Consider the following 25,825-nt stretch of genomic DNA (forward strand, 5'->3'; position numbering starts at 1 on the left):
CTTTTTTTTTTTCTGGTTTTTTTTTAAGTGATGGTGCCTGGGGTTGTGGGGGTAGCCATGGAGGCCTGGGGGTGCAAGTTGCAGGGGTGAGGATGGGTGGGGCAGTCATTGGGGGTTCCGGGAGAGTGAGGGGGTGGGGCAGCCATTGGGAGGGGTGTGGCAGGACACTGTTTGTGCCTGCCACTTTAAGGGCCTGAAGCTGGCAGCCGGCAGGGGGCCGCTGGGGGCCGGCACTTTGAGGGGGGGGGGGCGGGACCTTGTTTGTGCCTGCCACTTTAAGGGCCTGAAGCTGGCAGCTGGCAGGTGCCCGATGAGGGCAGCCATTTTGAATCAGGGGCTGCCCATATAAACAGAGCAGTTCTGCTGCCTGGGGGTTAGGTAACAACACTGCCTGGTTGGAGGGCTGCTGGTGTCATCTGGAGGTAAGGGAGGAGCTGTGGAGGATGGTAAGGAGGCTCCTGGTCCTGGGTATGACCTAAAACTGCACCCTGCCAGGAGTGGGTGGCCTGGTGGGGCTCTCAGTGGTGTGGGAGCCCCTAGGAAATACCAGGCCAGTTACCACCCTGGTGAAAGGTGGGTTGGGACACCTTAACCTGTAGCCCCCACAACTGGGTGGGTTACTCCTTGTTTGGAGGGTGGATGCCTGGAGAGAGAGAGAGGCCATAGACTGAGGCCTGTCTGAACTTCCCCTGACTGGTCAATGCTGGGGCCAGGATCAGAAGGGTCAAAGGGCCGGGGGCCCACCACAAGGAATGCCAAAGAGCTGCGTGCCTGGAGTTCTGGCTGGCCTGGAGGTGGGCCAGGGCTAGTGAGCCAAAGGTCCTGGGCGGGGACACTGCACCCAGAAGGGGAAGCAGTTCAGGGAGCTATGCTGCCTAGTATGAAGGTGGGTGAGACTGCCTGAGTAGAGGAATCCAGGTGGGGTTCAATTAGGAGGATTCTGGGGCCCAGAGTGGCAGCTGGTGATTATGATGACACCTAGATGCCATCAGCAAGGCTTGGGCTGTGGTGAGAAGGCAGGCGGTTAGCCCAGAAACAGGTGGGTGGGCCATGGTTAAATAGGCCCCCTGTTACAGGGGGCTGCAGCAACTGGTGGGGGGATGGGGCCAGGTGGGGCAGCAATTGGGGGGGTGGGGTATGTGGGCCTTGCAAGGGGGGTGGTGGCCCCTGTGGGGGCCATTTGGCCCCTGTTGGGAGCCTGTACCCCTTGTGTGGGGTTTGAACCCCCTGTTGGGGGGGGCCGTACCCCTTGTGAGAGGGCCAAACCAACCCCTTGTGTGGGGGCCATCACCCTGTGGGAGTGCAGCAAAACACGCATTCGTGAATTCATGGAATGTGTTTAGAGTTCACTTTCCTTATTAAGATAAGAGACTTGCTTTAACACTGTAAGATATATCAATAAAACATTGTCCAACTGATCACTCTCTCTCTTTCTTGCTCTCTGTCTTTATAGTGTTCTTTTGTTTTACTTGTGGAGGAACATGGATTTGGGGGCATTTTACAGATTGACTTTGGGATTTTTTTTATCAGGGATTTTTCAGTTTTCCAATAGGGAACACCAGAATTCTTGCTAGGGAGGCCAGTGGCAGAACCCTGCCTGCTCAGAGCTGGCACCTTAGACCCATATGGCTGTGGCTGACCTCCTGGACAAATGGGGTCAGGAGGACATGCTTTGACAGTTCAAAGCAGGCCACCACACCTGGAACATCTTCCGGATGATAGCTGCCCAGATGGCCGGGCAGCGGTACACATGGCAGTAGTGCTGCACAGAGGCCACCTCTGCCCCTCTGGGCCAGCTGCCAGTGGGCTGTGACTGCAGATGTTTCTTATGGCCATGTTTCTACTGGCTGTGCAGTCCCCATCCAGGTCTGGCAGGTGTGCAGCAGGTCACAGCCAGGCAGCAGCCCGCACTGTCAGACTGCTGTAGTGGGTAGAGGGTGCAGGGAAATCTCAGGGCTGCTTCAGCAGTCCAGCTGGCACAAGCGGTAGTGTCCCCACGTGCCAATTGGCTGGGCCCCAGAAGCTTCTGAGAGCTAGTAGCCTTGAGCTACTTGCCAGGGTAGCTTTTTATACTGCTGGGGACAGTACACGTGCTGGCCTTGGGCTCTAGCTCCCCCTGGCTGAAGATCTGGGAGGAGCCAGGCAGGGTTATTTTGCCCCAAGTGGCACAATTTGCCCCACAACAAAGTGCATGTCTGAGCATGTGCACTGAAGCAAAAAAGCCCCAGCTCAAATTTGCACCACTTCTATTTGAGCTGTTGCAAGCGCACATGCTTGCATGTGTGGACGTGCCTCTTGTGGTCAACTGTATTAAAGGCCACTGAAAGATCTAGTAAGATCCATAGGGTGTTATTTCCCCTCTAAATCTCCATCTGAAGACTGCTGGCCAAGGCTATAAAACCAGTCTCTATACTATATCTAGAATAAAAGCCAGACTGACAGGGGTCCATGGACCCAACAGCATCCAGATGAATCTGGAGTTATTGGGAAACCTTTATTCAATGATCTTTAGCCACTGATCAAAAATGCCACTCTATGGTCTGAAGACCCTCCCACAGTGGTCCAGACACATTATATTGCACTACAGCCAGCACCAGTTCTGGGGGTTGGTGTTGGCACAGAGGGAGAGCTGGACACAGCCAAGGTCACACCTCCTGTGCAGTCCAACAAGGCCATCCTCGGTCATTTAGCAGACAACCAAAACTGCTGCTCCTTCTTTTGCTGCATAGTTGGAACCGCAAGCTCTCGGGGCTGGGTGACCGTGGCCTGCAGGCCACCAAGCCACCTTGCAGGGCCAGGATCATGTGTGGGTCCATTCTGCAGACTCAGTGGTAGCAGCAGTGGTTGCAACAGCAAGTAATGATAATAGTAGAACTGATGGGCACTTACTCCTTATCAATGTTCCCTCTAAGGAGTGGTGGTCCATGAGCACGCCACTTTGGTCTGTGAGTGCGCCACTTCGGTCTCACCTCCCCCTTTTGGTGTGGCGTGGGACACTTACCAAAGGTAAGCCCCTTACTCTTTACGTGGAGCGGGCAGCAGGGCCTTGGGGGCTGGAGGCTGAGGGGCTGGAGCCTGGTGGGCAGGGGCTGGAGTCTGGCGGGGGGGTGGGGGCTGGAGGGCTAGAGCCTGGTGCAGGCTCCAGGAAGCTGCTCCACTCCCCAGCATCACCTCAGAGAGTGAGGAGGCACGTGGTATCAGGGCCGGGGAGTGGAGCTCGCCGAGCAGTTCCCCAGGGCCAGCGGAGCTTGCGCTACCCTGCCCCAGCCTCCATCCCTGCTTTGCCTCACCTCAGGGAGGAGCCACTGCCTGCCCTGAGTGAGGCTCCTCCGGCTCTGGGGAATTGCTCTGCAGGTTCCGCCGGCCCTGGGAAGTGCTACACTCCCTGGCCCTGACTCCATGTGCGTCCTCACTCCCCTAGGCAATGCGGGGAGAGCGGAGCAGTTCCCCTGAGCTGGTGGAGCCCATGCCAGCCCCCACTTCTGCTTGGAGGAGGAGCTTACCTTTACTAAGTGTCCCACGCTGCAGCCCAGCTCCATTCCCGATAGATGTGCGGCCTGAAAAAGTTTGTGCGCGGCCAAACTTTTACTCGTGTGTGGCCACACATGCGCGCACCTTAGAGGGAATCTTGCTTCTGATCACTCCTACTTGACTATCCAATGGTTGCTTTTCACCATTCTGGGGAATCCCCAGGAACCTTCAGACATTAGACAACAGCAAAGTATGTTGGGAAGTGTATTTTCACTGGCTTGCCTACTGGCAGAAAAGCAGCAATGCAATAGTGATGTTGGGAAGGGTGATGGCTGTACACAACAGGGCTGTGACTTTTTTGATCTGGGTGAAATGCTGGGCAATCTGACTTGTAACAACCATGATGTCTCTTCATGCCATAAGAGCAGAATTTAGCTTGGTATGTTTTGAATAGGCCAAAATCCTTTTTTCTTCTTTTTAATGCAATGTTTAATTAACTTGGAGAAATTGGTGCAAAAGGATATAATGGAGGTAAAAGAGTCAGAATAGTAAGAATAGACGCAAGTGGGAAAGGAGACTGAATAAAATCTCCAGAGAAAAACTTGCCTAAGCTTTGGGGAACTGATTGTAAATCCAGACAGTAACACATTCTGAGGCTGAAGTCCATCCCCAGTTCTATGGCCTGTTGATCTTCAAGCGTCAGGACAGGAGATGATCATCATCTGGGGTCAAGAAACAGTCTCATTCCCATAGCCTAGTACATCCCATTTTTGCAGTGGTTCTCACCTGCTTTAGATTCAAGGTACCCCTTGGAAAGTGCCAGCTCTTAGCTTTCACCTGTTTCTTGACTATGGAAAAATAATAGGGCAAGTCTTCTGTTGCAAAGGACTCAGACCACAGCAGGTCAGAATGCTTTTGACATTTTGGATTTCTATTTTAAATCTCTGTGTTTATCTTGTGAATTGTGTAGGTGTTGGCACACTTACTGCCTGTATTGCACAATACCACGTGACACCTATAAAAGGTTTTCATGACACCCTGGTTAAGTATCACTGCATTAGCATATATGTGTTGTTGGAATTTAACACCTTTCAAAGTACCCAGCATTGTCCACAGTCAGTGAATAGATCCTAAACTAGAAGAAAGTGTACACAAACTCCTGTATCACTGAGTAAGTGAATTTTTAATCCATGTGATTATAATGACAGCTAATGACTGAATTCCTCCAGTTTATGGAAGAAAGATTACAGAAGAAGTACAGTTCAGAGACTTACTATGCATTCTTACAGAGCTGAGTTTGAGCAGACTGCCTGTTTCTAAGCTCTGGATTTCGTGTGTTTATAAATTTGAACCCAGGTTCAAGTTGGGGTCTCTAAAGAAAGAAAACCCAAAATCATGCACCACGATACTCCATAATTTGGGATGTTTAAAGTCTAGGTCAGGATCAAAATTCAACATTTCAGGCCTAGCACTGATTTGATTACTAGATTTCCAAGTCATAAATAGGAAACAGCTATATAAGGAAGTCAATGATACTGATACTTAACAGGTCAAATCCGTTCATTCTTATAACTCCAACTGAAGTCATTGTAGCTCTACCAGTAGTGAACCTGGCTCACAATGATTTCCTTGACCTTTTAAGGAAGCAGCAGAGTAATAGCAGATTCTGGTAAGTGGAGTACAAGGTTCATAGACCTACCCTTTGTCATCAGTGAATAGACTGAAACCGAAAACATGTGGATAAACTCAGGATCAAAGCAAAACCTTTCCCCCAATAAAAGTGTGTACACGGAAGTTTCATTATGAATCCCCCGAGCAATCGCCACCACCCTTCGGTGATACAATCATCATATAATGCTAAGTAAAGGACTTCAGTATTGCACTTGGAAGAAGGAAATGAAGGGGGAAATAAAGGTCAGTGAAACACAGAGGGAAATTTCAGTAAGTCTACTTACAACGTCTGTGTTAGCCCAAGAAGAATCAGAAGTCTGGATGAGGCAAGGTGAGGCTCATATTCCCTACTGAGTAAGTACTGGTACATGTGTCTATTTCTGCAGCTTTTGGGTGTTCATGTGTCTTCGCTGGCTTGGAGGGCAGTCCTAAAGAAAATTCTCTGGTCACTTCTGATCAAGCTCCCTTAATCCTCCTAGAGTTACGATAGAGTTGAATTCAGCCCACACTTCCCCAGATCTTTCCTCCTTCCCCCTCCCATCTGATCTCGGAAGAATGAACTGGGCTTTTGCTTCCTTTCCTTGAAATCCAGGCTTCTTCTAATTTTGTAGCTGCTTTTACAATTTGTCAAGAGGAAAGCAAACAGAACTACCTTTACTTCCTAAGCTGACTAATGGTGGAGTGGCTTTGTTACTAGACATGGATTTAGACAAATTATTTTGTGCTGTTTTGTTTGTTTTTAGCTTTTGTATGCCTCAGAAAAATAACCAGTGGCATCTAAATATGAGCACGATCAAGCAGACAGTCTAGACCTACTGCATGGGAGGCCACACTGTAATCACTTCTCCTTTCAATACTTAGCAGTTCTATTGATTAGCAATCTCTCCTCTTTCTTTGTATAACTTTATCTGCTACTGATGCTCAAAAATAGAAAGCTGAGAGACAGTTATTAGTACTATTTGCTGCTTCAATTACCTACATTTTGAAGCAAAGAAACAAAGTTGACAAAGGCAGAACAGTTGTAGTATTTGACATAATAACGAGCACTCATGGATATTTTTATGCTCTCCGACAGGAAGATAACTCAGGATAGCTGATGTCATTATTTAATGTATACTCTCATATATTCTTTGTAATTTTTTATGGGTCTAATATCTCCCACAGCTGATTTTATATAAATATGTGTGTGTGTCTGTATGTATGTATGATATGTACACACATACATATTAGGAGTGTACGAAATGGGCTGTATTCGATTTGGATTTGGCCTGAATGGGGGTCAGTGATTCGATTCGTTGATTCAGATCACTGTCCCGATTCATCTGAATTGGAATCTGAAGATTCAATGCTGATTCAGAGAATCAGCGATTCAGCCATAGACACAGCTTTAGATTTATTTTTTTTCTATATACCTCAAGGTACCAGGCATGGCGTGTGAATGCTGCAATGCTGGGGTGCATGGAGCATCCCACAGGAGTGCAGGGGCCCCCTCCCCCCCATGTGCTCGGCAGAAGTGGACCAGAAGTACATCCAGGCCCACTGTTGAGCGCACTTGCTAAAAATGATATCTGCTTTCATGCAGTGCTGCACTAGAGCTAATTAGTTCCCAATTGACCAGCAGTAGCTGGAAGTGGTGCAGTTCCATTAGCCAGAACTTGAAGTGGTATAGGCTTCTTTCCCACACTGGATGTCTGTGGAGCATCCAAAACTCTCCCCTGAATTTTGTATCCTCAATATTATTTCTTTACTTAAATTCAGCCTTCTTTTCAGTCTAGGGCTACATGGTGGGAGCATATAGGGGTATAGGTTGTAGCAGTGTTGGTCAAGAACATAGGCAGACAAGCTTCTTTGGGTAAATCTGATATCTTTTATTAGACCAATTCAAACAGTTGGAAAAATTCTTTTTTTGCAAGCTTTTGGATATAAATACCCTTCGTCAGGCTGAGGAAGCATCTGCAGTTGTTGCGTGCTCTTCCTGGATGGAATGAGTAGTAAAGAAGCCAGAGGTGGGAGCATGTAACTAGACCTGGTATGTGATATAAAGGCATCCAGAGTTCAGATGAGAGACTCAAAGACCCAAGATGCTTGTGCTGTATGGTGAATTTGGGGTGGAGATTTGCCTTATTTCTCATGTAGAGGGTTTGGAGAGCCAGAGGCTGCAGTGCGTGGGGAAAATCGGGGTAGGCTGGAGAAAATGAGCTTGGTGGGAGGGAAGCATATACCAGGACAATGTTGAGGTCCATGCACCAGGGAGGTTTATGTTATGCTGAGGCTCCCAGAAGGGGAGGGTTATGGTGAAAACACCTTCAGTGTAAAGCTTGACTAGCCAGGAGAAAAAGGGAAACCAGGGCAGTGAAGTACCTGAGGTCAGAGCAGACATGCCTTGCCATAACCTGTCAGATACTGTTGTGAGACACTTTGCTACCTAATAAATGAAAGAAATGTGCATTTTCAATGTAAATAAGAATAATGACTCAATATCCTTTCCTGTACAAAGAAACTCCTGCAGAGCATGGCAGGGAAAACATCTGGGAATGTGCTAGCAAAGTGTTTCCAGAATCACTCTGGTGGCGATTTTCTCCCATTCTCACAGACTGAGCCCCTTCATAGCCCCAGAGCAGAGTGGCTCCAGGGGAGTCTGCAGGAGACAAGCACAGTTCACATGGAGAGTTTGTGCATTTCCATTGCTTCCAGGATCCTGAGTCTAGTTCTCCAGCAACCTGGCTTCAGCAAAACCCAGTCACCTGAGCTGGTGTCCCAGGATTTTCTCTACCCTGCCCCTCCCACCCCATCCCCCTGTTTTCCCCCCACCCCAGCCTCATGAAATGGAACCAAGGGAAAAATAATAGTTGATAGGAATCTCATGTGACCATCAAGATAAATGAGATTTCTTCCAGTTGAGTCTGAAGTCTACATAGTCAAAGTCCACACTTAGGCCTGAATTTCCTGTATCACCCCTTCCTTTGACTTGTTTTCTTTTTTTTTCTTTGAACCCATCTCTAGCTTGGGCCACTGACCCCTAAACCCCAGGTTCATTCTAATGTGAATCCACTGCTGAATGTTACTGAAGAGCAGTGTAAGAGTAAATGTGGTAGATGGGAGGCAAGTTTTTGCTGTAGTCACATACACACGCGCTGAAACCCTGAAGACAGCTTGGGAAGGATGGACGACCTCAATGAGCTGGAGGCCTGTACTGAGTGTGGAGAAAGGAAATATGGTAAGGTCTCTTCCAGCCTACTCATACCATGGTGCTGCTAAAATGTGGCCAACAAGAGGTCACACTCCTGACATAATCTTTAGGACTTGTTGCTTTTTTCCCCACCCTTCTCAGTCCAGTGGACACTGTACAGCTCAAATGGAGATGGGGGCCAGGGTTTGGTTCTGGTAGGGGTACCTCTCCAGATAGGAGGAAATCAGTACAGAACTTCAGAGCAGAGAATGAGAAATTTGAGTCTCAAAGTCTGACAGCAAAGTTTTCCAAAGGACTTATTTTTGAAATGCCTTAGGAGCTGAAGCTCAGTGGAATGTAGGGTTTGTCTATCCTGTGTTGGACAGTACTCAAGGAACACTACCATAAATAATGCTCTGCCTCCTTTCTCCCATTCTGCATGTGCCAATTGTCCTGTGGACATTTTTTAAGGTGTGCCAGGGATGTTCCCAGCCTTGCTGTAATAGCAGCTAGTTGTATGGTATGCTTTTTAGCATGCAACACATACAGAAAACATCTACACAAGATGCTACGTCACCATAGCAACAAGCTACAGCACCATAGTTCATCATTACTGTGATATAGCATCAGCAGGCACTAACTGTGATGCCTCCTCTGCTGTGCTGTAATGATGAGTTACTGGGCTCGCTGCTACTGCGCGGTAGGGTTGGAAATGATGCATGAGCTGCCAGGACTGCGCAGTATCAGCAGGTACTGCGCAATCCTTTAGTACTTGTTCGCAGTACCAACCGTGCAGTGGGGCCCACGTGTGGACACGCCCACAAAGTAGGAGTGAGTAGGTGCAGCATGTTTTCATGGTAGTACTCCTTGCTATGTTCTGCCATAGTGAAGACGGGCCTCTTGGCTTTTGAAAATGTTACCCTTAATGTAGATCCATGGGTGTGCAAAGTTGGAGATCCCTCAGACCTTGAACTTAGCACTGGGTTCCATTTCAGCAGATGCCAGCAGACAGCTTTGCTAGAGAATGCATCATTTCATACATTTTGGGTATAGTTCAAAGCTTGGTGAAGTCAGTGGAATCTCCCTAGTAACTGCAGTGGTGTTTAAAACCAGCCTGGTTAAGCAACTTCATAAAGCAAAATATCAAAGCTTCCTCTTTCCATTCCATCACATTTTGCTCCAGTTGGATTGTAACTCTTGCACTCTAGAGATGACTGAAGTTTGGGAACAAAGGAAAAGCTTAATTTTACAAAAGTTTAACTGTCATTCCTACTAAACCTGAAAATAGCTTTATAATGCATTGAAACAGAACAGCGTGAAGGAGAAAAGCAATAATAGGGAAAATTAACATATTAATGGAATTCACCCATAATGTTATTTTTGATACGTGTTTATTTTCTTTCTATTCTACTTTTATTTTCTTTTTATTAAGAATTCAAGATTTCAGTCCTGTTCAAGTATTGTTTAATCTTTTGGCTCTTGCCAGATATGTCTCCACTAAGCAGAACCAGTGCTGTTTCTATCCTGATCTTGGGATATTCATTGCCACACCTGTTTCTTTTGAATTGGGTGCCTGCTGGAAATAGTTCCTTTAGAAAAGAACATCCCCAGTGAAGTGGAACATTTTGTCCATTAACTTTGTATCATTTTAGGTGACATCATTTTTCATAAACTCTACTGCTATGACCTCTACATCCCTTCAGCAGCTCCACCACAAAATAAGAAGCAAATTGATGTAGACAATTTCATTGATGAAAAGATTGTGACAGTTCTGGAGAAGAATGGCTTTCTCTGCTACCATGGTTACAGGAATTTCACTGGAGGAGAAATGATCATACAGGCCATAAGCAAACCCATGAAGATTATCCCAGTAACTCTTATACCAATCTATAAAGACCATGATTTCTTAAAACTTCAAGATATGCTTATAACACCAGCAATGTTGAAGAGAATTGTGCTGCTTTTGTTTGATGCTACTCAGACTGAACCTGTTCTCTTGCAATGTTGTTACTCAATAGACATAAATGACCCCCAGCTTTTACCCAAAATAATAAAAACCATTGAACATCATAGGACACAAATCCCAGTGAGCAGAAGAAAAGAGAGAGCTCTGGGGGAAGGGGACACAGGTAAGGACAAAGACCTTGAAATGTTTGACTGATTAGATTCATTTTATGTAAACTACAGTTTGTACTGGAGAGAGATGCAACAGTAACAGCCCTGGAGATTGACATTATTCAGGTACTAAAGCTATGCACAGCCTGGGCAGTGCCAGTGCAAACCTCCCTCATACTTCAGGTATGCTGTGCCCAAATCTGGAAGCAAGAAGGCTGAACATTTTCCATGTCGATCTGTGCTTCTTTTGAGTCTTGTACTCAGGATGTTGGTTAGGACCATTGGGGATATTGGCTTTTGTAACACAGTTACCTCAATGCGGGTACTGGATTGTGACCTACTGGTCTGTTTCACTCTTTCACTTCCTCTACTGAGAAAATGTTTCAGAAACTTTCAAGAAATTTACAGAAATAGTCCTATTAGGCTTTTTTAATTCTGTCCTTGGCAAAGTTTGGAACTTTAGTTTTCAGGTAGTCCAGTGGAACTATGGAAGCTTACGTTAGCTGAGGATCTGTCCAATAGCTGAAACCTCTGAGAGAGAAACTGAATACTGCTAAAATGTGAAGAACCTCTAAACATGATCTAAAATAGTTTCTTTCTCTGGGACACAGATGTAGAGGCTAAAGAAAAGCTTTCAGGTCTAAAGCAAGTTCTTTATGGGAGTGTCTACACAAGATGCTTTACTGCACAGTAGAGCTGATTACTGTGAAGTAAGTGTCACCATTTACATGTGCTGACCCTTAAAACACAGTAATTTCCTCTGCTCAGCAGTTAATTTATTACCTGCAAATGCAAGTAGCAAATTAACTCCTGAGTAATTACTGTGCACTACAGCATGTATAGAAAGCCAGTTGGGAGCAAACGTGCTCCTGAGCACCTGGGCAGCAGGAAGCTGCCTGCTGCTTGGGTGGGCTCTACCACCACGGCACAAGTGGGGACAATGTCCGTCTGCCTCGACAACAGGGAAGTCTCAGCCCCCACTCTACAATCACCATCATGGAGTGGGGGCTGGGCCTGGGGAGACTGTTCCTGGTCAGGGGCAGGTCCCAGCCCCACAGACTTTTCCTAGCTTTGTGCCCCATCAGGCGATCGAGGTATGGGACTTGGAAAGAGCTGCGGTAGAGGGGCAGGTTCCAGCCCCCTCCTCCAATCTATTGGTGGGGCAAGTAGCAGTGAGCCTCGTGCTGGGTGGGGAATCCCCGTCCAGCTGTGGGCCCACTGCCAGCTGCCCCACCAGCAGATTCGGGCAGGGGGCTGGGACCTGCACCTCCCCTGCCACTCTCTTTCCAGGCTCCCTGCCCCCAGGGAATGGGGGCTAGGAGCTCGGTGCTGATGGGGATGGGGGACATTGTCCCTGCCCATAGGTGGAGGGAGAAACTTTTTTTGGGGGACGCTAAGCATGCAGGAAGGAAAGTCGGAGGAGGCAGTGGTGGGGGGAGGGGAAAGGGCCATAGGGGAAGGGAGGAGGGGATCAGGGCTGGGGCCCACTGTATCTGTCCCTTCCCCTGCACCCGGGGTCATTGCCTGGCACCGGTGCCCACTGTACCAATGAATCCACTGCCCCCAGCACTGCATTGTCCCCGGATGCCTCCCCACACTGGACATGGCTCCACACTGCCTGGAGGGGCCTGGAGCCAGGGGCCGGAGTGGGGCCAGCCTCAGCTGTGCCGCCAGGACGGAGGGGACGGAGCCCCCAGGATCCCTGCACCTGCCCTGCCCCGCTCAGTCATCCCCAGGAAGAGCCTAGCACAGACCTGGCCCCAGTCCCAGCCCAAAGTGGCAGCCTGCCTCTGGGATGTAGCAGCAGGAGTCGTTCCCCCTGGATGAGCTCCTTGTGGCTCAGTTCCATGTCCAGCTGTGCAGCGCTTACCCCTCCCCTAGCCCCAGCCCCAGCCTCACTCCCTTCCCAACCCTGCTGCAGCTGCCAGAAGCCCTTGGCCGGGCTGCCCTGCTGCTGTCCCGCATTTGGCGGGGCTAAGCCCCGTTAGCCCCAACTTCTATTGCCTATGTCCCTGCCTGGGCCCTGGAGCCTACCCTGCAGCAGGCAGCTCCTGGTGGCAGGGAGCGATTTCCCAGCTCCTGGCATCCTCTGAGCTAGCACCCAGCAGGAGCTTAAAGCTCCCCCCTGGCTGCTGCAGGGGGCTGGTGCAAGACTGGAGGGAGCAGGAACAGACTGATACTAAACACATTCCAGTCTATAGTAAACTGCATATGGGCCCATGAAGTCTTCCTTTCAGTATTTCTGTTTTGAATTACATGGTGAAGAATTCTATAACATTTATTTAGCTCTTGCCTTCTCTTTTCAGAGTCTACTTCATCCTCGTCCCTTTTTATAGGCAGAGAATGTAAGTTTTTTCAATGTGCTGTTTGGGCTTCTTACAAAGCATCTCTGGGATTGCAGAGGCACATTTCTCATATCAAATAATGTGTCTTTGCATGTGTCTCCTTTACAGCCCCTTTTGAAAGGTCAGCTAGATCAAGGATATCCTTCAGGCCATCAGGGAAATGCCAGGGCACCAGTTACCAGAAGAGTTACTTATCCTGGCCACAGAGATACAAGGCGCACTCACACAGAGGTAATACTTTCAGCAGGACAGGGAGAGACTGGTTATTGTAGTATCTGACAGCTCTTAAATTCCATTAAGAGGACTCTTTCTTGTTCATGCAGCTATGTCAGCTCCTTGTCTTCTAAAATAGATGCGTCTCCATGGAGAATATTAGTTATATGAGGTGGTCCAGAAGCATGATTTATCAGGCAGGTACCTGTAGCAGCACTGTGGACTTTGATGCAGGTCCTCTGGAGGTCAATGACAGGCTTCACTGGAACTTTAATCAGGTTCTGTTTTAATAAATGATCAATTCTGTCCTTTAAAATATTGAGTGTGGCCCCTGCACTGAGTACATACTGACAGAAAGTTTTGTTGGCAGGTGTAGCCTGACAACAAGTAGGATCATGACTGTGCAGGTAGGGAGATGCGGAGTTGAATGGGATGGTTGCCCCCTGTAGAAGGAAGGAAGGAGCAGAGACCAAGAGGGGAATGGATGAGAATGGAAATATCAGGGAGAATGAGGAAAGGGATGGGAATTGGAGGATGGAGAAATGTCACAGGGTGAGGAGAGGGAATGATGGGTGAAAGCAAGAGGTGAGAAGAAAGAAACAGAAATCACCAGTGAAGAGATGGGGAAAAAGGAAATGTAGCTTGTGTTTACAAAGTGATAGCTATGTAATTTCTCCACCTCTCTGCACATTCTGATGCCATTATGAATACAATCATCCCCAGAATGTTGATACCTAGACCTTTTCACTCCCATGGGTCCTGTTTCAAGCCCAGCTGATATCAGCCCCCTCTCTCCTTCAGAAATCAAAGACATCTTGAAAGATGTGACCTGTTTGCCATTTCGTGATCAAGTGGGTTGTTTGCTAAACTACTGTGAAGATGCTAGAGAAGGGGTCAGAGCACATGTCTGCCAAGCACTGATCAGGACCATGAGGAAAAACATTTTGACTTTCTCTGGGATGGCAGACTTGGAGGACTTTGAGCAGACAGTAGGAATGCTTCTCCAAAACAACAGACTCGGCTCTCACCTGGAGCCTTGCCTTCAGCTGGAGAAGCTCTACTGTTGGACCCTGGCTCTGATTTTCATTAACGTCTCCATGGTGTACAATGTGAGGCTGAGGGCTAAGCTGCGGGCTCTGACTTTTACAAAACAAAACATCCCCTCAAAGGAGAGAAATTATGAGCATCTCTGCCGTAATGCCTACAAGAAAATCAATACTGCAATCTGCACTGCGGCTAAGAAACCCAAAGCCTGGCCAAATTTCATGGCGATGTATGTGAAGCACCTGAAACACTTCCTGCGGATACTGGAGCAGAGAGTGTCTTTCACAAATGAGAGAGTTCTGCAGTTCAATTGCATCCAGAAACAGCTGCAGAGGATCCCCTGGGTAGTAAGACACATTTTCATCCTGGTTATCACTGAGAAGGTGAGTAACAAAGTGATCACAGTCCAGTGTGTGTTCTGTTCATAACCACTGGCTTGTTACAGAGGTTCCATCGCCCTTGGTTTGATCCTGTGATCTTGGGACTGGCAAGTACTAGAGCCAAGGGAAGAAATGTGTCTGGATCACAAAGGGGTTGGGGTATTAGGACTGCAGGCTGCATTGCAATGAAACCTCAGACATGTCACTTCCTGCCTCTTGGGCAGGGGGCTGGACCTGATGATCTCGCGAGGACCCTTCCAGCCCTAACGTCTATGAAATCTAAGAACTCTGTGAAAATATCCTGTGTCGTTTCCTCTTTTTACCCATTTCAAAGGCGGCCAGATTCCAACCCCTGTTTCATATTATTTTTAGGACTTACTTGTGGTTTTGCAACAAAGAGCTTTTTCATTCCTATGATGCCCCCAGGGGAAGCCTAGAACATTCATTAAAATAAATAGTAAATATTGAATCTGATTTATACAGTAGTCCAGTGGGTTTTTAAAATGTAATAGTAATGTGCATTTGTCTTCCTGATGTAAATTATACACCCTGTAATCCATAACTAATAGATGCAAGCATGCAGGCATGTATGTGTTGTGCATCATGGGTACATTGATGTTCTGGAAACCTCCCAGAATAGATTCAAAGAGAGTTGGCAACCCCATGGATGGAGGAAGGGAGGGGAAGGACAAACAGCAGTGGCACTCAACCCCTGGGCTCCAGAGCTGTGTGAAGGCAGGGAATCCTAGCCAGACCCCATGCTGACCAGCTGGTGAACTGAGCTTATGGCACATGCCAAGCTCTGGTAGCAGCTGTGCTGACATGCCAATGAGCTCAGAACTCACTGCGCATATGGCACACAGCTAAAGGGGAGTATGACTATACAACTGCACCCCATCAGATACACCCTTGGAGGTGGCTATGACTTGGAGAGTAAGATGTTCATGCACCTGTTTAAAATAATGTGCAACTAGTGTCACTTGGTGGCTAAAAGCAACCCAACACCCCCCCGGGGAAGTGTTCATATATATGGGTGCATCTACACATGCTGGTTTAAGGTCCGTTAGCCATTTTTAAGGCACATTAAAGGCATGGGTCTACACATGGACATCCTTAATGCACATTAAAAATGGCAATTTTAGGCTATTCATGCCTAAATTTGATACCTACAAAAGCAGGTATCAAATTTATGCACAAATAGCTAAAGTTCCTTAATGCATGTGTAAACGTGTTAAGGCGCATTAACACTGTGTAGGTTGACTGACTTGGGACTAACTTTAGTCCCAAGTCGGTCCACACACTGCATTAATGTGCCTTAGCATGTATACATGTAGACATTCACCTGAATTGCCTTAATGAGCATTAGGCAAATGTGCATTAAGTTTAGGTGCATGTAAATAACGTGTAGAAACATCCTATATTTCTTTTCAACATTTTCCAGGTTTTTGAAGAAAAGCTTCTTGAGATTGGCCATTTGTTCCTCTTTAATGTCTGCACAAAGATGGGGAAAAAGCACTGGGAGATTTCCCTGGAAATAGTTGAACGTGTTACTGAACATATCCAAGAGAGCCATACTCCAGGTACAATACATGCAATTGTCTTTATCCTTCTTTTCTTTCTTTCTGTCTGGCTCAAACAAGTGGCTTTTCTCATAGATTGCTGAATTTTCTAATCTATCTTTTGAAAGCCAGTTGCATACTTGGGGTTGTGTTCTGTCTTAGTATTGTGTTAGTACTGCAGCACAGTGCTAAGATGCCATATTCATGGAAATGTGGCCTTTAGGAAGAGACATAAAATGCAGCCTCTTGTCACTTATGACCATTAAAGCTGCCCTGGCCCTTTTTGCAAGAATGCATGTGTTCTGATGATCAAATCAATGGCATAAATGGGTAGCTAACATTCTGTCTGTTTAAAATATCCTTGCATTTTCAATGGGATATACTATATTTTCTCCTCCTGTCTCAAACTGCCAGGTAACATTGCTGTGCTCTTTTGAACATAGCTGTTGTGTCCATTCCAGTGTGTACTTAAGTAATGTCTGCAAATGTTCTGGAAGTTTCTGTAGTAATATGAGTTACTTAGGGATGAGGCACTACTGACATCTCGCTGTTCTATCCTAGGATCAGTAACGGAATGTCTGAAATGTCTCATAAGCCTGTGGGAATGGTGTGTGAGTGCTGACACCAAAGGAAAGAAATGTTGGATGATGACAATCCTAAATCATTGCTTCCAAAAACTGATTTATCATCCATTAAGTGAGGTTAGAAATTGCATTGCACCTCTGCTTTTCAGTGAAGGTGGTACCTATGTCAACATTACAGAGCTGGGAAACAACCTGATCCCAGCCAGTCCCAAACTCATGGAACCAGCTGTCCAAGAATATCTGAAGGTTATCTTCCCAGATCTAATCATCAGGGGACAACTGCAAGCCCATTCCAGTTGCATGATAGCCCAAGGAACTGTATCTACTGGAAATGTACTGATCTGCATGGCTAAACAGCAGACTCTGAATGACATCCTGCAGACTAACTCTACTGAGAGTGGCAATGAAAGATTTCAAGAGGTGATCAGAATAGTGAAGCTGTGTCAAGTCAGCAATTCCATTGCCAGCCTGAAAAAGTTCAGTTCCTGCAGTGTGCCTCCATTTTATATGTTGGAAGACGGGAAACCTCTTTTGACTTTCCTGCAGGAGGAGAGGAATGGGCTCACACTGTCCAGTATGGTAGGAATATTGAAAGACATTGCCACAGCTGTCTGGTCTTGCCACCAGAGAAGGGTCCTACTTTGTGACATAACTCCAGCCAGTTTCGTTGTGTTCACGGAAAAGGGAGGTGAAGGTGGATCTCTTCAAATCCAGACAAAGCTGTCAAATTTCTTCAGTGTGAAGATGACTCCTGAGGAAGAAGACGGAGATTACAGAGATGATTGTCCATATGAAACCTTTAAGCCCTGGCAGCTCACAGGTATGATTAGTTATGGCTGGTGTGCCTATAGTTTAGTTGACTGAGCACAGGGTCAGGAGTCTAGGAGACATGGGTTATGCTCTTAACTCTACTGTTGACTAGTTGTGATGGATAAAATAATTGAATTATTTGATTTTAAAACTTTTTTACTTTCTTGTTGCTGGTTTCAGTTTCAAGCTGTTATCAGGCATGTTTGCTGTTTTTTTCACTCTGTAACTGGCCAACAGGTGTGGTTAACTGGCACATAATACTAAACAACAATAGAAACTGCTGTAGCTAATGTGAACCAAGAGTTCTATAAAAGGAAATGAGTTCAGCCAAAATAATCAGTCCCAGAGGTTACAAAACTGTAGTAGTTGTGTTGGCAATCTGAGACTTCATTGTGTGCAGATTTATCTTTACAGTTCAGGGTTTGATATGTGATTAATCAAAAATATATGATAATCCAAATTGTAAACAGCATCAGTCTAGTTGTTATGGACAAACTGGGACAAACATACTGAGGAAAGTAATGTGTACAAGTATATCAGGTGACATGGGCATGTGTTTCATCAGTGTATGATATGCACTATACAGAACCAACCCACAATATGTCTCATAACTTGAACCAAGTGGAATTTGGACCTTCTGTATAGCTCAGAAAAAAAATGAATCCTTTCATATGTTTTTCAAACTCTTATACCTGATTTTATTGAGGCTGTGATTTTAGAAAGCAAAACTTAAAGTTAGACCCTTAAAGTAACTTGATTTTCAAAAGTGCTAAGCCCAAATTGCAGCCCCCTGTGACTCCACTTTTGAAATTCAAGCTACTTGTTTACAGTCCTAGACTTTGACTTTGGAAGCATAACATCACACTTCCATTGTTTTATACCTTGGGCTAAGACTTTTGATCTTTCACTCTTTTATGCATTATAATAAAGGAGCACAGCTAACTTAGTCATATTCTACTCTCTTTGGCTGCCTTCTCACTACTAGGTCACAGCAACTTGTGTCTGTGTAACAGGGCAGTGTCCTGGACTGCTCCTTACTTCCTACTTTGGGTTTATACAGGTCCATTCCCTAGTCTCTGTATTGAGCAGGATGAAGTTCTGACTGGTGCTGAGTGAAGTGGGCAAAGCTCACAATAGTTAACTGGGCAAAACTGTAAGAAAGAGGATTTACCCATTGGCTTTGTTCTTAATTTGTTTCTATCTCTTGACACAGGAGATAGCGAAGAACCTCTGTCTGTGTATTTCAGTGCTCCTGAGTCCTTGACACGTCACGTCTTCTCCACCTTCTCTGATACATGGATGGTAGCTGCTACGTTTTATTCAGTTCTCCTTTATGGGGCACAAACCTACTTTGAGCTCAGCCACCTGCCTGTTTCCAAATTCATAGATGAGGTAAATGTCTTGAGAGAGGGAGCAGAACACATAGCATATCTTCCATCCAACCAAGGGAAAGTTCTTAATGCCAAAGTTGAGCTTTATGGGAATTCTGACAGCCTGGAGAGAAGACAGCCTGGAAAGATCTGAATAGCTTAAATCTGAATTGAGCTTAATCTTCTAATATAGGCACCTTGATAGACTATCCAAATCTCACTGTGGAAGAGCATTTGGAAGTACAGTTTGCCAAGGCACCTCTGTACTTAGCTGCCCAAATATATGGCCTGGAGGCACTATGTCAAAACATGGGCCTAGAATTTGGAGGAGCTCTAAGACTGGCAATATTCTAGTAGGGCATAAATGCCTCAAGAAAGTAGAGCAAGTTACCAGTATGACAGGGGTGGGCAAAATATGGCCTGTGGGTTGGATCTGGACTGTGGGCTTGCCCACCAATTGATTGGATTCAGCCCGTGGCTGCCCCCACGGTGCTCTGCATGAGGCTTAGCCCTGCCCAGGCCAGCCAGTGCTGTGTTTCTGCCTGCGCCCACCTACCCTAGTTCTGGTCAGCGCGCACAGCTTACTGGCAGAGCTGCTCCCAGTGTGGCTGCAACCATCTGGGTGCTGCTCAGCTCCCCTTGCCTCCAGCAGTGGCTCCTCCTCCTGCTTCTGTCCCTGTTGTGCTGCTCTGGCTGAGGAGTTAGCTTCAGCTGGGTGACGCCTGCCCCAGCTTGCGGGGCTCTGGCTCCAGCTCCCAGTTGTCTTCCACCCACTCAGTCTACCTGGTGCAATGAGCAGCCACCTGAGGACAGCTAAGTGGGTGCAAGACAGCCAGTAGCTGGAGCCACAGCCCCACATGCTGGGCCAGGAGCTGCCCAACTGAAGCTTTCCCCCCACCCCAGTGGTGCAGCAGGGGCAAGAGCAGGAGGGAGGATACACTGCTGGAAGCGAGGAAAGCTGAACAGCACCTGGGTGGTTGGAGTTGCACTGCGAACAGCCTCACCAGTAAGCTGTGTGTGCTAGCTGGGGCTGGGCTAGTGGGTGCAGACTGACCTGGTCCAGAGTGGACAGGGCTTGTTGGCCCCATGCAGAATGCTGTGGGGTACTGCACCACCTGTGTGAGCTCTGCTGCATATGCCCCCTGCCCCCTCCTTCCTCTCTTCACCCTGACTAGCTCCTGGGACCTAGTGCCCAGGGGGCACCCCCCAACACATGTACACATGACCCCCACAATCCAACACACACCACAACTCCCACATCCCTGCACAGGGCAGGGGCATGCAGGGAGTAGATCACAGATTGCATCTCTGACCCAAGCCCCGACCCCTCACACCCCTGCCCACAGACCTGCAGCTCTGCCCTGGCCCTAGCCCTGGCTCCATGCTGATCCCCACCCCATGATCCAGAGGTCCCCATGGCGACAAGCTGAGGTCATGCAAGCAGAGCATGCGGCTGAGCAGGAAGCTGCCTCCAGCCAGGATCTCAGGGGTGGGGGGTGGGGTTTACAGCACAGGGCTGGGGCCAGGGGTAGGGCAGAGCCACAATCCACTCACTGCGGACCTCTGCCTGCAGAATCTATACCTGTTGCAGGGGCACATGACCAGCGGATCATGGCTCTGCCCCAGGCCCTGGCCCTGCACTGTCACTGCCCTGTGACCCCACCTCGTGATCCCATCTTTGGCCACCTGTCCTCCTTCCAAATACTGCTTCCTGCCTGCCTGCAGTCCCATCCCACATAGGGGGTTTTGATGAATTGGTGTGGGGTGGAGGGGGTGCTGACTCCACCTCTAACAACTCATCAAAACTCCCTATGTGGCCTCTGGGCTCAAATAATTACCCACCTTTGCAATATGAGAAGGGATACATTGACTTTATGCATATTTAAGTAAATATAGGAAGTTTTTTGCAGCACTTGCAGAAGAATAAACAGTAATTGAAATTCTCAATCTGCAGCACCACTGGCACAATCCATATTACTGGGTAGAAAAATAGGACAATTATTTGAGTATCAGCAATACCTTGGGCAGGGAGTAATACTGGATATGTCGGTGTTACATAGCATCACATCAATATTCTACTGCAGTGGTTTTCAACCTTTTTTAACTAGTGTACCCCTTCTGGGCACATGGGGGGCATGTGCCCCCAGGTCTGTGTGCAGGTCATGGGCGGGCTGGGGCCAAGGCTGTGCCGGGCTCTTTTCGGTGCCGAGAGGGTGGGGCTGGGCTGGGCTGTGCTCAGGAGGCAGGCGGTGGTGACACTGGGAAGAGGGCTATGGGGGGGTGGGACTGCAGCCACCCCAAAACTTGCAGTAACCCCTCCAACCCCTCTCTCAGCACTGCCACCATGCACCCTGAGTGCAGCACGGCCCAGCCATGACCCCAGCCCACCTCATCCCAAGTGCAGATCTGGGGGCACATGCCCCCTATGTTCTCCCAGGGTGCATGTAGTGGTGGGAGCCATCCCTCTGCGTGGCTCAGTCCTGCACCCTGCCCCTACTGGGCAGTCCTTCCCCCACAACAAACTTACCCACTGGACCCAGCTGTTCTCCACTTGGCTGAGCTGCGTCCTGGCTGCCCACATGCTGTGCTGCGGATGCGCGCACACATGCAGTGTTCTGCATGCCCCCTATGACCGTTTTAAGTACCCCTAGGGGTATGTGTACCCCTGGTTTATAACCACTGTTTTACTGGAAATGCCAAAACAACAATATGAGGAGATTGTTTAGAATGTTAGGAGAGTTAAAGTACAAGCAATAGGTTATAATAATAGGTCAGTTCACTAAGAAATATTCTGTGAAGTTGTCAATGAAAATCTCACCTTGGCATCAATCATATCAGCTGTTTAACAATACCTAGTAATGCTGCACAATGGTTTTGGGTAACTAGCGAGATGCAGAGTATCCTATCGCATTCCCCATGCAGGAGAAATTTAGGGGCGTTCCAGTTCTGCACTACTAAATCTGATGGCAATTTTTATTTCGGTTTTATGCCAACTTAACTAAGACCAGAACTTAGCCTATGGTTACATTATACTATAGTTTACCCTTCTTTCCTTAATTCCTGCCAGATCAGCTTTCTGACCTATTTTTAAATCTCATAACTTTGTTATAAATGATCTGCATTGTTCTGAGGGTTTTTTTATTGTGTAAAATCAGGTTTCATTGCAATAATAAATGGCACGTTCCTTTTGTTCATGTTTCCCTTAGATCTGCAAAGGACACCAAGCTCAAAGACCAGATTCCATACCACTGAAGCTATGGGAAGTAATAGCAGCTAACTTGCTTCATCTTGACATAGAGCGCATGTCCATGGACGTATTGTTAGAGCATCTGGAAAACTACAAGAGCTCCTTGGGTATGTAGAACAGCTTCATTAGTTAACCTATGTGCCAAGGTACAACTGCAAGGGGGTTTAATACATTTTTAGGAAATCTGTATTGTGGTAGCACCCAGGAGTCTCAGTCACGTAACTAGAAGCCTTTTGTGCTAGGTGCTGCGCACAGCACAAAAAGATGGTCCCTGCCCCAAAGAGCTTATTGTGTAAGTGTAGATACTGATCTGAAAATACTTGTCCTTTCCCCCTGAGACCAGACAAGAGTGAAATTTGAGAAGCACCACTGTACAAGTGATCCACTACCAATACCAGTAATGTTCTGTATGCCCTGCTCAGGTTCTTCACAAGACACAGTAAAGCAGGTCATTCAGACATCAAGTGTAGTACTACTACATTAATCATGTTTTGAACAGTGTGGTGAGATGAGGACAGGAGCTAGTTAGTTAGTGTCTATAGAATGTCTTGAAGATGATGATTAATGATCAAACTGATATTTTAGTAATGTTTCCATTTAATTTCTTTAAAATATTAGTGGTCTGTTTGCTGATCAAATGTGCCAGAGGGATGGGTCCCTTAATTAATCATCTGGCAAAAACTGCCATAGGCAGGGGCTGGCTCATTTTTCCCCACATATACCATGCCACCAATGTGCTCCATCGGGTCCTAGAAGTAGGGTGACCATACATCTTGGTTTGGCTGAGATGGGTTTCAAAGGTTGGTCCTGGACAGTTGGTGAAAATTAAAATGAGAGTCCTGGAATCGCAGGGGCATGGGGCACAGTCTGGTAGGGAGGGAAAGTGGCGTGGTGCACCAGGCAGGTGGGTGGGTAGGCACCGCTGCAGCAACAGTTAGAAAGGATGTGAACCTGAGGCAGATATTTGCCTGTAGGAACTCGACTGAGATGATCCCTTTTACACAGACTAGTAAACAGTTATCAGATTCCTAGCATTGTTCTATAGAGGTGTGCAAAGCAGGTCCTATTCAACTCAGATTTGGCCTGAATCAGGGACAGTGATTTGATTTGTTGATTTGGATCACTGTCCCTGATTCGATTTGGCCAAATCTGAATCTGAAGATTCGATGCTGATTCAGCGAATCAGTGATTTGGACATAGAAACAGCTTTAAATGTTTTTTCTACATGCCTCGAGGTAGCAGGCATGGCTCGTGAATGCTGCGATGCTGAGGCAGATGGAGCATCCCACAGGAGCGCGAGGGGCCCTCCATGTGCTTGGCAAAGAACCCAGAAGTGGACCGGAAGAACTATTGGTCCACTTCCAAGTCTGCGGGGGAGTGTGCCTCCCCACCCGTGCCTCCCCAGCTTGGCAATGGGCTGCAGGGGGACCCTGGGTGCCCCCCCCCGACATACATAGGAGGCACCAGTCACCGAGCCGGGGGTGCTTCTGGTCCACTTCTGGGTCTGCTGCCAACTGTGCTGGGGAGCCCCCTGCGCTTCTGTGGGACACTCCATGTGTCCCAGCATCGCAGCATTCACGAGCCCCTGCTACCTAGAGGTATGTAGAAAAAACATTTAAAGCTGTCTCTATGTCCGAATCTCCAAATCTTTCCAAATCTCTCTCAACCAATTCGGAGGGTTCAGATTCAATTCGGAGGGATTAAAGGCTCCTCTGATTTGATTTAGATTCAGAGATTTGGTCACCGAATCAGGTCGAATCTCTGCTGAATCGAATCAGGGCCCGAAGCTTTGCACAGCCGTACTGTTCTAGTCTGTGGAAATATTTTTTTCACCTTCCTTGTCCCTTTGGGTTCTGAGTATCTTCCTAGGGTGCATTAAGCAATGTCATTAATATCTGCTACCTGTGGTTCTGGCTCTTCTTCAGCTGGTTGGTCCCTGCCAGATTCTACAGCTTCAGAATATATTTTCGCAGAAGCCCAGAGGGAGCCATGACACTAGCTCTTCAGATGCGGGGGGAGCAGATTCATGAGCTCGCTTACTTGTTGGCTGCTTGCAGAGCGATGACAAAACTGCCGTAATTGTTGGAGCAGCATAAGTGTATAAGTGCAGCCAGAGTGTATAGGTGAATCCCATCTGTAGTTAGTATCTTGACCTTAATATGATGCCTTAGAGTCAAAGCTCAAGGTTTCTACCCAGATTTTACTCGGGGAACTGTCTTCATTCACGTGTGATGTGTCATGCATTGTCCTGGATCTTCCTGCCTGACCTGAGAGGACATCACTGGGAGTTCCATGCATCTTCCCAAGGTCCTAACTGGCCCCAGAGGCAGGATAGACTGTACAAAATCAAACTTTTCTCTTCCCTTTCCAGGGCCAGATCTGAATAGGCTGCATGAGGTAAAGAGTGGATTCTCTCCCATCTGTGCTGAGGATATTAAAAGGGTAATTACCAAAGGTGTTTGATAATGAATCTCCCCAGTTTGTAAATAGCTTCCCTTGAAGCAGTAACATGTTGCATGAGGTTTAAGAACTGAATGTTGTTAATACTTTATATTAATTAATACCGTATTGATTCGATTAAAAGATGAGGTCCCCCCCCTTTAACATGAGGGAAAAGCCCCTCCTCTTAGAACCTATACAAGCCAGCAGGGGCCAGGCAACTGCTGCAGCTCTGGCCCCAATCCTGGGTTGGACCTGGAGCTGCAGGTGCTGCCTGCTGCCCCCCCCCCCTGTATTCCTCATCACTCCTACCTTGCAACCTCAAGTCCCTGTTGCCCCTGTATCTCCCTTGTGCCACTTCTCCCCCCGCCCCCTCTTCCCCCCTGCCATACTCTCCCTTACTTCTGCTCCATGCCAGCAGGCTTCATCCTCGCTGCAGTCTGAAGCATGGAGCACAGAGCACAGCTCCAGTTCAGCCCTATAGCAGTGGTGTGAGCTCCATGCTGCTGCTGTGGGACTGGGCTGGAGCTATGCTCATTGCCCCCAGGCTGCAGCAGGGATGGAACCTGCCAGCACCAGAGCAAAGGCAAGGGGGAGTGGAGGGGCAGGCCGTAGGGAGAGACTTTGGTGGGGGGAGGGATATGAGAGGAAGTGAGGGCAGGGACCTGAGGCTGCTGGGGGCAGAAGTAACATGGAGGGGGGAAGAGAGGGGGATGGAGGAAGGGAGAATGGGGCCTGCGGCTGTACAGGGCAAGCACAGTAAGGGGTAAGTGGGGGTAGGAATGGGTACAAGGGGGCAAGCTGACTGTCTCCCCTACTGCTGCCCTATTGCTGTCCCCTCGTGTTGTCTACTGCCTCCCCCACTGTCTGTCCCCCCACTGCTTGCTCCATTACTACCTCCTTTGTCACCTCTCTCCGCATTGCCTGCAATGGTCAGGAGGATGAATATAAGATGATCCTCCAATAATGAGATTCTATACATGGAAAATTATAAACTTATAAATTATCTTTGTATATAATCTAATTATTAAGGGGGGTCATCAAATTCAGGGTCATCTTGTACTCCGGTAAATATGGTAATGCTTCACCCTTATCTAGGCCTGATTCTGCATTATGTTACCCTGTGTTTAACAGGGCTGTAAGTCCTTTGTCCGTTGTCCTTAGATTCAGTATAACATGCAGAAGAATTGGGCCTACAGTATTTTCCATTTTCAAAGGGACTTATGAACACTAATTACAGGCTCCTCATGGCGTGCCTATAATTTACTGTAGTTCCATCCTGTCACCAGTGTTATCCCCATTTTACCAATGGGATAAGTGAGACACAAGAAGGTAAAGTAATTTATCTAATGCTGTGCAATAGGTGTGGAGCAGAGCTGAGATCAGCACCTCGGCAATCCTGGATGCT

At 47.5% G+C, this 25,825-nt stretch overlaps 1 protein-coding gene across 1 annotated transcript in view; it reads left to right on the plus strand.

Annotated features, from left to right (window-relative positions):
- The first annotated feature begins 379 nt into the window (after positions 1-379).
- LOC102371857 overlaps positions 380-25,825 on the plus strand; it is a 49,267-nt gene continuing 23,821 nt past the window's right edge. The window contains exons 1-11 of the mRNA XM_006014832.2: positions 380-422; positions 8,146-8,359; positions 9,964-10,440; positions 12,733-12,771; positions 12,880-13,002; positions 13,786-14,411; positions 15,850-15,988; positions 16,529-17,371; positions 18,575-18,753; positions 21,938-22,085; positions 24,350-24,420. Of these exons, the coding sequence (XP_006014894.1) occupies positions 8,305-8,359; positions 9,964-10,440; positions 12,733-12,771; positions 12,880-13,002; positions 13,786-14,411; positions 15,850-15,988; positions 16,529-17,371; positions 18,575-18,753; positions 21,938-22,085; positions 24,350-24,420 (2,700 nt within the window). The 5' untranslated portion in view covers positions 380-422; positions 8,146-8,304. The remainder of the gene's footprint in view (positions 423-8,145; positions 8,360-9,963; positions 10,441-12,732; positions 12,772-12,879; positions 13,003-13,785; positions 14,412-15,849; positions 15,989-16,528; positions 17,372-18,574; positions 18,754-21,937; positions 22,086-24,349; positions 24,421-25,825) is intronic.

Source organism: Alligator sinensis, unplaced genomic scaffold (genome assembly GCF_000455745.1).
Source record: "Alligator sinensis unplaced genomic scaffold, ASM45574v1 scaffold264_1, whole genome shotgun sequence".
NCBI classification, from domain to species: Eukaryota; Metazoa; Chordata; order Crocodylia; family Alligatoridae; genus Alligator; species Alligator sinensis.